This window comes from Lynx rufus, unplaced genomic scaffold, assembly GCF_022079265.1.
Source record: "Lynx rufus isolate CCGP_SWC_20201006 ecotype Redwood Valley unplaced genomic scaffold, mLynRuf1.p SCAF_10, whole genome shotgun sequence".
NCBI lineage: Eukaryota > Metazoa > Chordata > Mammalia > Carnivora > Felidae > Lynx > Lynx rufus.
In genome coordinates, this window is record NW_025814824.1 from 6,394,019 (window position 1) to 6,408,540 (window position 14,522).

Genomic DNA, 14,522 nt, shown 5'->3' on the forward strand with positions numbered 1-14,522 from the left:
CAGTTAACCGGCGCCCCACGGCTCACGGATGCGTCTCTCCACAGGGGAGGACAAGAAAAACGAATGAAGGACTTTAAGAACTAGAGCCCGCCACCTACCTGGCTCTGAGAGCCCACGCAGGGCGGCCGCCTCGCACCTCAGCGTTCTCGCGAGGTCCGCACGCGCTCGGAAGCCGGCCAGGTGCGCGTGCGCGGCGCCGGTGGGCGGGGGCGGGGGCGCGGGCACGAGCGCAGGTGCCGGGAGGAGCCGGGCGGCCGGGAGGCAGTTACACCGCGCCGCGGACCGGGCTGCTGGGGCCCCGGGATGCCGCGGCTCCTCTGCCTGTGTCTGCTGTGGCTGGGGCTCCCGTTAGTTCGGTTCTCCCGTGAGCTGAGCGACATCAGCAGAGCTAGGAGGCTGTGCGGCAGGCACCTCATGAAGGAAATAATAAAACTCTGTGGCAATGTCAGCTGGCACTTCTTGAAGGAGGAAACCCCCAAGATCCAGCTGTTTCCCCAGGCCAACGAGAAGATTGAGACCTTCATTCCCGACCGGTTGGAAAGCTCCCAAACCACTTTCCCAGCCTGGGCGAGAGGCACAAACCCAGGTAAAAATATAAACCAAAGGCGTGGTGGTTCACCCTTGTACATTTCTTTACCCCAAATCTGCTCTACCAGGCGGTGAGCTTCCTCGGGTAATGGAATTTGTGCCTAGTCCCGAGAAAAATAAAAAATTTTATAAGCCAATGTATTGCCAGCAGACAATGAAACTTTTTTTTTTTTTAATTTAGAGGAAATAAGTATACACATATAAATCTATACATTTATGTAAGAATGCTGCTGCTTCTCGGGGCGCCTGGGTGGCTCAGTCGGTTAAGCGTCCGACTTCGGCTCAGGTCATGATCTCGCGGTCTGTGAGTTCGAGCCCCGCGTCGGGCTCTGTGCTGACCGCTCAGATCCTGGAGCCTGTTTCAGATTCTGTGTCTCCCTCTCTCTCTCTCTGACCCTCCCCCGTTCATGCTCTGTCTCTCTCTGTCTCAAAAATAAATGAACGTTTAAAAAAATTAAAAAAAAAAAAAGAATGCTGCTGCTTCTCTAGCTTTCACTTTCTGGAGTACACTTGTCACCTGGCAAACTCAGCTTTGTCTTTCAAAAACTCTTAGGTTTCATTTTCCCTGTGAGGTCATCACTGACTCTTTCATAGCTACTCCATTTTCCATCTACCACAATGTCTAACACAGTAGATCTATCTAACCATCATCAGGACCTGCCCCATAATCTGCCCAGCCCTGTGCAGAAGAGAAATACAGGGCGCCTTATTCAGAAGCAAGAAAGGGCCATTGAAGGTACTAAAATAAAAAGCTTCCCCCACCCCTTTTTTTGTATCTCCTCTGCTCACATACACGGTCCATTGTCCCATCAGACTTCACTTAAAAGTTCACATACTTAAGTACACTTCAGTTACAAGATAAAATTTTTGAGACGTTCAAGACTGCGACAATGAGCATTAAGGAAAATGCAAAGTTCTCCTAAGCACTGGGTCTGTGTGACTGCACGAGTCTCACCCCCATAAGGCCAGTCCTGTATACCATACCATATTACAGGGATTATTTCATGCGTGTTTTTATCTGAAATGCCTAGCAGAGGGCCTGGCACATAGTATGTGCTTAATATATGCTTAATGTTTACTTAATATTTTTACAGTCTTTAGGAAGAATATTCTTGTTTCAGATTCACTGTTCTCCTCCAACTGTAGTTGTACATTTTAGTACCAACATGGTTTGCCATTTTAAAAGAAAATGCACTGCGGGGCGCCTGGGTGGCTCAGCCGGTTAAGCGGCCGACTTCAGTTCAGGTCATGATCTCGCGGTCCGTGAGGGCTGTGAGTTCGAACCTCACGTCGGGCTCTGTGCTGACAGCTCAGAGCCTGGAGCCTGTTTCAGATTCTGTGTCTCCCTCTCTCTGACCCTCCCCCGTTCGTGCTCTGTCTCTCTCTGTCTCAAAAATAAATAAATGTTAAAAAAAAATTTTTTTTTAAATAAAAGAAAATGCACTTTATGTATAGGCTGTCGATAGCACAGTGTCATTGAAATTATTGCCTTTAAAGTAATTAATTTGATTTGGACAAATTTTGCTACAGGCAAGATTTCTGAAATTAAAGAAAGAAACGGACTATCATGCCAAAAAAACACCTTCCTGTGGATGACTGAAACAAATTAAGTTGCCTCCCACATCATAGGTGCTTGTTAACTTCTTATTTAATAAATGAATGAACAGAACTCATCCCATTCTTCCTATTGCTGCTAAGGGGATGAAAACTTTGAAAGAAATAGCAGAAACCATCAGACTGAATCTTGATCATTTTCTACCACCAAACCTACCTAATGTAAACTCACTTTATTTTGCTCTTATAATGGAAGAAGGGTCTCTTCCCAGCCTTCCACTTGTACTCTAATTCAGTGATTCTCACGCTTTAACATGCATATGATTCACCTGGGGAACAAAAACTGTGAACATACAGGTTCTCATTCAGGAGGGGCTTGGGGGAGGTCCTGACAGTCTACATTTTTGCAAACTCCCAGAGATGCCTGATGCTCCCACTACCTATATTATAGTCAAAATTTTACGTTCAGACATCCAAGCTTGAGTTGGTTATTTATTTATTTATTTATTTAAGTGTTTTTAATGTTTATTTTTGAGAGACACAATTGAGCGGTGGAGGGGCAGAGAGAGAGAGGGAGACACAGAATCCGAAGCAGGCTCCAGGCTCCGAGCTGTCAGCACAGAGCCCGTCGTGGGGCTCGAACCCACAAACCCCGAGATCATGACCTGAGCCGAAGTTGGATGCTCAACCGACTGAGCCACCCAGGCGCCCCAAGGCTATTAAATTTTTTCAGAGTAACTTTAAAACTCAGAGCTGATTAATGACCCCTTTGTTTCAGGTATTATTCACACTTCCCTGGAGGAATAAATGCCAATAATTCAATGAGGAGGGAGCTTCAGTGGAACAAGATTTGTAGGAAATAAAAATGTATCTTCTTTTTAAAAATTTTTTTAATGTTTATTTATTTTTGAGAGAGAGTCATAGTGCAAGTGGGGGTGGGGCAGAGAGCGAGGGAGACACAGAATCCCAAGCAGGCTCCAGGCTCCAAGCTGTGAGCACAGAGCCTGAGGCGGGGCTCCAACCCACGAACTGTGAGATCATGACCTGAACTGAAGTTAGATGCTTAAATGGCTGAGCCATCCAGGCACCCTGGAAATAAAAATGTATCTTACAACATTTTAGAACTGTCATGTCCATGGAAACATGTTATTGTGGGAACTATGTAAAGGACAGTTTTCTGAAGTGGAAATGTCATGTGGCAATAAAGCTACAGTTGTTTTAAAATGTGTGGGAGAATGAAAAATGGATTTAAGTTATCAATACGAATTTGCGTCAAGTTCACTTTTTTAATTTGCAAATTAGTTAACATACAGTATAGTCCTGGCTTCAGGCGTAGAACCCAATGATTCATCTCTTACATATGACACCCAGTGCTCATTCCAAAAAGTGCCCTCCTTAGTGCCCGTCACCCATTTAACCCACCCCCACCCCCACCCCCATCAACCCTCAGTTTGTTCTCTATATTTAAGAGTATCTTATGATTTGCCTCCCTCTCTGTTTTTATCTTATTTTTCCTTCCCTTCCCCTATGTTCATCTGTTAAGTTTCTCAAATTCCACGAGTGAAAATTATATATCTGTCTTGAATTTGTGCCAAATTTTTAAAAAGTATTAATCTATAAGGAAAGATGACAATCTATCCTATTAATTTCCAGTGAATAATTATAAGTTGTAGAGAGGTATGTGTTCCCAATAGAGAATGTATAATTATGCCATTTCTTTTGCATTTGAATGTGGCTTGAAAAGTTGATTAACTTTAACTTGTACTAGCAGGACACATTTCTATGTTAGATCAAGTCAGTTACCAACAATTTTAATCTTCTGATGATATATTTGACTCTGACATAGAGAAAGATAGTTTGGTGCACTGATATCAAAAAAACTTTTTGGGGGGCGCTTGGGCAGCTCAGTCAGTTAAGTGTCCAACTTTATAGATTTACTTTTCACATTAGGTTCTTAATTCTTCTGGAGACCACTGTGTCTGTTATGGCTAGGATTACTATCTTAGTTTTTTCAAGAAGTCTTATTTTGCTCTACAAAAGCAGCTAGTTTTCTGAACACTATCTACTATATAATAATTTTTTTCTCATTGACTTCTAGACTCACCTTTATTGTTTATTGTTTGCCCGAGTTTTCCTAGTCTATTTAATTGGTCTTTTTGTTTGACCTCGTACAATTACTATACTGTTTTTAATGATATGACTCTGTAGGATGTCATTTATAGGAGGGCACATCTCCAATGTTGTTGTTTTTTTTCTCTTAAGATTCACTAAGCTAATTCTCGACGTTTATTCTTCCCTATATATTTAAGAGTAAGTGTACTGAATTTTTTTTTAAAAATCCATCTTCCAAGGAGTGCCTGGTTGCTCAGTCAGTTAAGCATAAGGTCTCAGCTCACGTTATGATCTCGCAGTTTGTGAGTTCGAGTCCCACATGGGGTTCTCTGCTGTCAGCACAGAGCCTGCTTTGGATCCTCTGCCCCACCCCCTAAAAAAATAAATAAGCATTAAAAAAAAATCTGTCTGCCTCAACAAAATATTAGCAAACCATATTCAACAATACTTAAAAGGATCACCCACCACAATCAAATGAGATTTATTCTGGGAATTCAAAGATGATTCGGTATTTGCAAATCATTCAACATGATACATGAATAAAATGAAGGATAAAAATTGTGATCATCTCAACAGATGCAGAAAAATATTTTGACAAAATTCAACATCCGTTTATGATAAAAACTCTCAACAATATGGATTTAGAGGGAACATACCTCAACATAGTAAAGGCCATGTATGAAAAACCCAGAGCTAACTTCAGAGTCAATTGCGAAAAACTGAGAGACTTTCCTCTAACATCAGGAATAAGAAATGGATGCCCACTCTCACCACTTTAATTCAAAATAGCACTGGAAGTCCTAGCCACAGAAATCAGACAAGAAAAAGAAATAAGAGCCATCCATATTAGTAAGGAAGAAGATAAACTGTCACTATTTGCAGATGACATGATACCATACATAGAAAACTCTAAAGACACCACCAAAAAAACTATTAGAAGTAATAAATAAATTCAGTAAAGTTGCAGGGTACAAAATTAATGTACAGAATTGGTACTGTCTCTATGCACTAATAATGAAGTAGCAGAAAGAGAAATTAAGAAAACAACCCCATTTAGTTTTGCACCAAAAGGAATAAAATATCTTGTAATAAACTGAACCAAGGAGGTGAAAGGCCTACGTTCTGAAAATTATAAAAACATTGATGAAAGAAATTGAAGATGACACAAACAAATGGAGAGCTATTCCATGCTCATGGATTGGAAGAATTAATATTTTTTAAATGTACATACTACCCAAAGCAATTTATAGATTCAGTGCAATTCCTATCAAAATATCAACAGCATTTTTCACAGAACTAGAACAAATAACACTAAAATTTTTATGGAACCACAAAAAAAAAATAGCCAAAGCAGCCTTGAGAAAGAAGAATAAAGCAGGAGGAATTACAATTCCAGATTTCAAAATATACTACAAAACTATAGTAATCAAAACAGTATGGTTTCAAAACAGAATGGCAGAAAAATAGACACATAGATCAATATAAAAACAAGCTAGAAAGCCCAGAAATAAACCCATACCTATATGGTCAATCTATGAGAAAGGAAGAAAGATATACAATGGGGAAAAGATAGTCTCTTCAGTAAATTGTGCTGGGAAAACTAGACAGCTACCTGCAAAAGAATGAAACTGGACCATACACAAAAATATATTCTAAATGGATTAAAGACCTAAATGTGAGACCTAAAACCTTAAAACTCCTAGAAGAGAACAGGCAGTAATTTCTTTAATATCAGCCAGAGGAACATTTTTCTAGATCTGTCTCCTAAGGCAAGCAAAATATTTTTGCAAAAGCAAAAATAAACTATTGGGACTTCACCAAAATAAAAACTTTTGCACAGCAAAGGAAATCATCAACAAAACAAAATGGCAACCTACTTAATGAGAGAAGATATTTGCAAATGATATATCTGATAAGGGGTTGATAGTCAAAAAATAGAAAGAACTTAGACAACCCAACACCAAAAAATAAACAATTTAAAAATGGCCAGAGGACCTGAATAGATATTTTCCCAAAGAAGACATATGGCCAACAGACACATTAGAAGATGCTCAACATCACTAATCATCAGGGAAATGCAAATCAAAACCACAATGAGATGTCATCTCACACCTATCAGAATAGCTAAAATCAGAAAGACAAGAGGGGTGCGTGGGTGGCTCAGTTGGTTGAGTGCCTGACTCTTGATTTTGGCTCAGGTCATGATCTCATGGTTTGTGGGCTCAAGCCTGCATCAGGCCCTATGCTGACAGCACAGAGCCTGCTTGGGATTCTCTCTCTCCCTCTCTTCCTCTGCCCCACCCCGCTCTCTCTCTCAAAAATAAACTTTAAAAAAACACAAAAAGACAAGAAATAACAAGTGTTGGTAAGGATGTGAAGAAAAAGGAACTCTTCTGCACTGTTGGTGGGAATGTAAATTGGTATAACCACTGTGAGAAACAGTATGGAGTTCCTCAAAATTAAAAATAGAAATACTGTATGATTCAGTAATTTCACTTATGGGTATTTACCCAAAAAAACCAAAAAACACTAGTTCAAAAAGTTATATGTGCCCTTATGTTTATTGTAGCATTATTTACAATAACCAAGAAATGGAAACAACCCAAGTGTCTACTGATAGATGAGTGGACAAAGAAAAAGTGGTATACACACACACACACACACACACATACACACACACACACACACACACACACACAAATATTATGTAACCATAAAAAGGATGAGATCTTGCTATTTGTGACAACATAGATAGACCTGGAGGGCATTATGCTAAGTGAGATAAGTCAGACTGAGAAAGACAAATACCACATGATTCCAGTGAACATGAATAAACAAAATGAATACACAAATGAATAAATGAATAAACAAATGAATAAACAAAAATGGAATCAGACCTATAAAAGCAGAGAAGAAACTGATGGTTGCCAGAGGAAAAGGATGTGGAGAGAATGGGCAAAATCAGTAAAGGGGAGTGGGAGATACAAGCTCCCCGTTTTGGAATGACTAAGTCATGGGAATAAAAGGTACAGCCTAGGAAATACAGTCAATGACATTGTAACAGCATTGTATGGTGCTATATGGTAGCTATACTTGTGGTGAGCATAGTCTAATAAAAAAATAAAATTAAAATCCATGTGTAATTTTAATTGAGATGCATAGAATATATAGATTAATTTGAAGAAGATTTATATCTTTTTAAAATAAAGTAAGCATGGGGTGCCTGGGTGGCTCAGTCTGTTGAGCGTCTGACTCCAGCTCAGGTCATAATCTCAAGGCTTGTGGGCTCAAGCCCCACATCGGGCTCTGTGCTGACAGCTTGGAGCCTGGAGCCTGCTTCGGATTCTGTGTCTCCCTCTTTCTCTGCCCCTCCCCCACTCACGCTCTGTCTCTCTTTCTCTCTTTCAAAAATAAACACACAAAAAAAGTTTTTAAAGTAAGTGTGGAATATTTTCATATTCTATCATTAGAATTTTAAAGTTTTCTCAGGAGAGACTTTCTGTATTGTATACTCCTTAATACTTGCTAATTGTATTTTTGTGAGTGATTTTTGGTTAGAAAAATGCAAAGGATTTTTACAGGTTGATCTTTAGTCAGTAATTATGCAGAACTATCTTCATAGTTCTAAGAGTTTGTTTCTATAGATGATTCTATCAATTACAAATGATAGTTTTGTCACTTCCTTTCTAAACCTTACACCAGTCTTTTTTTTTTTCCTTCTAGCATTAGCCAGGTCCTGTAGTGCTGTTAAGTAGTAGTAATAGTGTGATGTCTTGTCATGTTCCCAATTTTAAAGGGGAATGCATTTAAATATCTCCATTAGGTATAATGTTTATAGGTTTATGTTATATAATCTCCACCAAGATAAAGGAGTTGCTATTTTTTTAATCATTAAAAGTAGGGCTGAACTTTTTTAAGGCCTTTTGGGGGACATCATTTTGCATATTAATATGATTTTTCTTTTACTAATTAATTCACCAAATACTACTTGGGTACCTGCTAAGTGCCAGGCACTTGGGATGTATAAGTGAACAAAGCAAAGATGTCTGGCCTCATGGAGCTTGTGTAGGAAGTGAACATAATAAATGAGTAAATATTCAGAGGTAATAAGAGCTATAGAAAAATAAAGAGTGAAGGAGGATAATAAGGGAGATCAGGAGTGAGGGCAGCTGGAGGGTGGGTTATAGGATTAAATAGTGTAGTCACGTCAGGGCTCATTGAAAAGGTGAGGTTTGAGAAAGGAGGAGGTAAAAGATTCAGGCAAGCAGACAGCTGGGGAAAGGGTGTTTAGGCAGAGGAAAGAGCAGAGTAAATACATCTCTGCCCCGTTTATGCAGGGAACAGCAAGGCTAGTGTGGCTAGAGCAGAGGGAGAGGTACTGGGCAGGCCTAGGGCAATTGTTTAGACCAATCTTAAGGATTTTGGCTTTACTCTGAGTAAAGGCTTTCAAGCAGAAGAATGACATTAATTGGCATTTTAAAGGGATCACTCTGGCTACTGTGTTGAGGACAGGTTGTAGGGAGGCAGGATTAGAAGCAGAGCCCTGCTTTGCAGGGTGCGGTATTAGAGACGATAGCTGCTGGATGAGATGGTAGCCGTGGAGGTACTGGAAGTTGTTTCATTCCAGATATACTTGAGCAGATTCTATGTAAACTATGAGAAAAAAGAGAATTCAAGAATGATTCCAATATAATTTGTTAAATGTTTGTTTATTTATTTATTTTGATAGACAGACAGACACCAGGGGAGGGACAGAGACAGAGGAGACAGGATCCCAAGCAGACTCCATGCTGTCAAACAGAGCCCAACATGGCATTCGATCCCAAGAACCATGAGATCACGACCTGAGCCAAAAATCAAGAGTAGGACGCTTAACTTACTAAGCCACCCCGGGGCCCCCCAATAATTTTTTTTGAAATATGATCCCAGAATTTTTGCTTTGAACACCTGGAAGCATAGGGTTTCTATCAACTGAGATAATAAAGGCCTCACGTGGAACAGGTCTAGAAGACTATCAGTAGTTCAGTTTGGTGCATGTTGACTTTGAGACACTGAAGTGGAGACAGTGAGTAGGAAGGAAGTAGGACATAAGAATCTGGGGGTTGGAAAAAATCTTACTTGAAGATAGGAATTTAGGAATCATAGGTACATAGATGATTTTTAGAGCCATAAGACTGGTTGAGATCACCAAGAGAAGAGGTGTAAATAGAAAAGAGTACCAAGGACTGAGCCCTAGGGGATCAAGATTAAAAAGCTGAAGAGGAAATATTTGCAAAGGAGACAGAAAAGGAACAAATAGGTGGGAAGAAGAGAGAAGGTGGTGTCCTGGAAACCAAGTGAAGAAAGTGAGTCAGATGAGAATTGGCTGTTGAATTTAGCAACAGAGAGATCATTTGTGACCCTCAAAAGAGAAGTTTGGTGCAGCAATGCAGGAAAAGCCTGATTAGAGAGGGTTTAAGGCAGAATGAGAGAAAAGGAATGAACAAATAATAGAACACTATGAAGGAGTTTTGCCATGGTAACTGGCAAGGTAAGCAAGGCCAGGAGACATGGTTTTGGCTTTTTTTAAGTGGGAGAAATAACATTTTGTGTGCTTATAGGCATATTCAGTAGGCATGAAGCATTAATGATGAAGGATATAGAACAGCATTGCTGGAGTGGTGAGAGGAGATGAGATCCAGTCCATAAATGGAGGAACTGGCTTTAGAGTGCATAGCTCACCTGTGTAAACCAGTAGGAAGGCAGAATGTATGGGTACAGGCTGTAAAGGTGAGTAAAAAAAAAAAATGGTGAAGGAACCAAATGCAAGTCTCTTATGATTGCTTTCCTTTTCTTTTAAGTAGAGAGCAAACCCAACTGAGAGTGAGTAGGGGGCTTAGTAATTTGGTAAATTGCATTGATAGATTTTTAGGGTATTGACCTATCTTTGAATTTCTGGAATAAACACTTTCTTAATATGTTTGTAAAATATGTGTATGGATTCAGTTAACTAATATCTCATTTAGGACTTCCACATAAACATTTATAAGTAAATAGGCTCATGTGCTGTTGTTTTTAAAATCATGTTGCTCTTATCCAGTTTTGGAATAAAGCACACACTAGGTTCACAAAAGATGCTGGCCAGGTTTTGCCTTTTTCCTCTTTTCCTGGAACAACCTGTATATGATTAGAATTTACTGTTCCTGAAAAGCAGGTAGAACCTACTTCTAAAACCACCCATGTCTGTCTTTCTAAGTTTTCTGTGCCAGTTAAGGCATCTCATATTTTTCTCGTGATTCATCCATTTCATCTTGATTTTTAAATGTATAAGCATTCCTCATATTCACTTATTTAAAAAACACAACTATTGTTCTTTTTTGTTGTCCGTTTCAACTCTTTTTTCTTGATTAGTCTGGCTAGAGTTGTATCTATTAATCCTTTTAAAGAACCCGTTTTGGGTTTCTAAACACAGTGTTTGGGTTTTGTATTTCACTGATTTCTTACCTTTTCACTATTTGGGCCCCCTCTGTTACTCTTTTTTCAAATCCATTTATCTGAATGCTCATGTTAACCTTTCTTGCTTTCTGGTGAGTACAGCTTGTTTCTCCTTAAATTCCCTCCCCAATTTGACATGTAGTTCATTGACTTGTCTTTAGCTGCCTTTACTCATGAAAGAGTTTCCTTCTTCTTGTTTTTTCTTTACTCTTTGAGTGACAGAACCTGGCACATCCCAACAGGAAGCTCTTCCTTCAATGTGCCTAGACAACCTAATTTACTTTCTCCCTTAAGTGTACTCTGTTAATTATGACCCATTTTAATCAATCACATATTTATCTGTCTTAGATGACTTACTATTCAGTATCTTTAATATCTATCCTAAAGTTTAAATGTTCCACAATTCAGCTTCAGCATTTTAAATACAAAGTTAGTGGGGCACCTGCGTGGCTCAGTTGGTAGAGCATGCAACTGGTAATCTCAGGGTAGTGAGTTCAAGCCCCATGTTGGGTGTGGAGCCTATTTTAAAAATAAATACATGCATATATACATATATAAAGTTAGTAAAAGGTGTTCTAATAGGACTCTAACTATAACTTATCTAAATAACCTTAAGAAAAAATGATAGGGGATATAGTTATTATAGAAACAAGAGGTAGGAAAGGACTTGGAAAGGCTCTGGAAAGCCTAAGGAATGCATCAACTTCAAAAACCACTTTCTCTCTTTTTCTCTCTCTGGATCTTTTCTCCTCTAGTATTTATGTTCCTTTTTGGCTTTAGCTTGTCATGACAAGCTTCACAGTCCCCTTTCAGTTTGTGTTCTCACTAATCTTTTTCTCATTACTTCTTAGTTGTAAGTTCACAGAGAGGAAATTGATTGGGCCAACTCATGTTTTCACATGGCATGGATTGTTGGCCACCATAGTTGATTGGTTTCTTTGGGGTCAGGTACTAACAATCTCCAGTCTGTTCAACTGTGGCTATAGGGTAGAGTCATGTAGTTCAGAACATGACCGTCTAAGGGCTGGCTCCACAGCAGTGATTATAGGCAAATATAGCCTTCTAGAAGGGATAGTAGATAGGCAAGGGCAATGATGGAAATCCAACAAGACTCCAAATAATTACCTTCTGGAGTTATTGTGATTTTTTCCAATAATACTGAGTTAAGAGCAGTATAATAGCAATCAGTTCATTGAGCATATCACCACTTCTTCATTTCCTTGTATTTCAACAAAGACCAAAATGGCTTCCACTAGCCCCTTTGTTACAAGATGTGCATAAAAAGACAAATACAGCAATCCCACCTTATCTGCAGGGGATATACTCCAAGACCCCCAGTGGCTATCGGAACCAAGGATAGTACCAAACTCTATATATGCTGTTTTTTTCCTATACATACATACCTACAATAAAGTTTAATTTATAAATAAGGCACAGTAAGAATTTAATAGTAATAAAATATAACATAAAACAATATACTGTAATAAAAGTTATGTGAATGTGGTCTCTCTCAAAATGTGTTATCTGTCCTTACCCTTCTTGTGATGATGTGAGATGATAAAATGCCTGTGTGCTGAGATGAAGCGAGGTAAATGATGTAGGCATTGTGATGTAGCATCAGGCTACTACTGACCTTTTGATGCTCTGTCAGAAGGAGGGTCATCTGCTTCCAGACCACAGTTGACTACAGGTAACTGAAACCAGGGAAAGAGAAATTGCTGATAAGAGGAGATTACTGTAACCCAAGTTAAAAATGGGCGAAGAGTTTAAATAGACATTTCTACACAAAGGATATACAATAAGCACATGACAAGATGCTCAACATCATTAGTCATTAGGTAAATGCAAATCAAAGCAACAGCAGGCACCACCTCACATCTCACTAGGATGACTATAATCAAAAATGGAAAATGCCAAATGTTGATGAGGGTGTGGAACAATTGGAACCTAGTATATCAATGGTAGCTCTGTAAAATAGTGTAGACACTGTGAAAACAGTTCGGTGGTTTCTCAGAAAGTTAAACAAATTTACTGTATGATCGAGCAGTTGTACTACTAGGTATACACCCAAGAGAATTACAGACATACATTGAAACAAAATCTTATATGTGAATATTCATAGCAGCAGTATTCATAATAGCCAAAAGGTGGAAACAACCCAAATGTCCATCAACTGATAAATGGATCAACAAAATGTGGTATATCCATACAATGGAAAACTATTCAGTCATAAAAGAAATAGAATGCTGATACATGCTGCAACAGGGATAAACCTTGAAAACATTTTGCTCAGTGAAAGAAATCAGACATAAATGGCCACATGTGGTATGATTTCATTTCCAAAATAGGCAAATCCTTAGAAACGAAGAGTAGATTAGTGATTGCCAGGGGCTGGAGGAAGAAGGAAATGGTGACTGCTAATGGGTATGGGGCTTCTTTTTAGAGTGATACAAATGTTCTGGAATTAGACAGTGGCGATGGTTGCATAACCTTGTGAATACACTAAAAACCACTGAATTGTATGCTTCAAAATACTGAATTTATATGTGACTTTACATGTGACTGATATCTCAATAAAAAATGTTTTTGCATAAAAAATGTGTAAAGGTTTCTAAGCTTTTTTGTAGGAAAATACTACCTACAGCTGTTTTAGTTGAAATACATATATTGCTTTCGAAAACCATTATTTAAAATGTGATTCTTTTTAATAATTAGCAGACTTTAGTATTCTAGTGTTATTAATTTTTTCAGCTAAAGGAAGATTTTTAACAAGGTAGGATTTTCTTCTTGTCTCTTAACAGTTTCTACTTCTGCCTCTGAGGAAGAAGCAATAAACAGTTTGGAGATGTCGTCACTGCCTAAGTACAGATATAAAAGGGTCAACTTGCCACCAGATAAGATAAGAGAATTGTCCTCATCACAAGATACCAATCAATATATTCATGAAATCTTAGAATTTCAGAAGATAAACAGAAACAAAATTAAAACCTTAAGCAGTGTGTTTTGGGGGAACCATCCCCAAAGAAAGCGCAGGGGATACTCAGAAAAGTGTTGTCTTAAAGGATGCACCAAAGAAGAACTCAGCATTGCATGCTTTCCATATATTGATTACAAAAACTTACAGAAACATGCACCATCAGTTGTGACTGAAATATACTAACCATCATAGGAATGATACCCAATAAAAGCTTAATATATTTATTTTACTTTATTTTTGGTCATTGTCCTTGTAGGTTCTTTGCTGTGAATACCATCTGAATGTACTTGCGGGCACTTAATAATACTTTCTGTGTTAATAGGAATCTTGGTATTTTCTTTGGTAACCCCTATTTTTCATATATTTTCATATTTGAAGAAGATCTTACTGGCGGTGGCATGATCCATGTAGACACCTTAAGAATTATCTGTTCATGCTTGTCATTGTGCTTGAAACTCTCTCAGGCTGCATTTAAATGGCTTATGGAATGTTCTGCATTCCATCTGTATGACATACAGACTGACGCCCATGACCATTAGGCTCACTCCAGTATGCCAGTACATCTGTCCGACCACGTTAAAAATAACTAACCAACTACCACTCCTAGTAGGAGCTCTTATACTGCAATAGTAGGTACACTTTTAATTCCTTGAGTTTTATTATAGTAATTGGTCAGAAAGTTTCTATTGAGGACTTAAAGAGAGTTCAGCGAATGTCTCGAGATTACACAAATCTCTCCAGGATACTATGTCTTTGCTGTGAAGGTACTGATATAATGTGATACTCCCTTTTGGCTTGGTCAGAATAGAGTGCTGAC

General features: G+C 38.7%; 1 protein-coding gene across 1 annotated transcript; it reads left to right on the forward strand.

Moving 5' to 3' along the window:
- Window positions 1-303: 303 nt before the first annotated feature.
- INSL6 (insulin like 6) lies at window positions 304-13,927 on the forward strand. The gene is made up of 2 exons (XM_047100377.1): window positions 304-586; window positions 13,530-13,927. Exons 1-2 carry the CDS (start codon window positions 304-306, stop codon window positions 13,886-13,888), a joined length of 642 nt encoding a protein of 213 aa, XP_046956333.1. The 3' UTR covers window positions 13,889-13,927.
- Window positions 13,928-14,522: the final 595 nt, after the last annotated feature.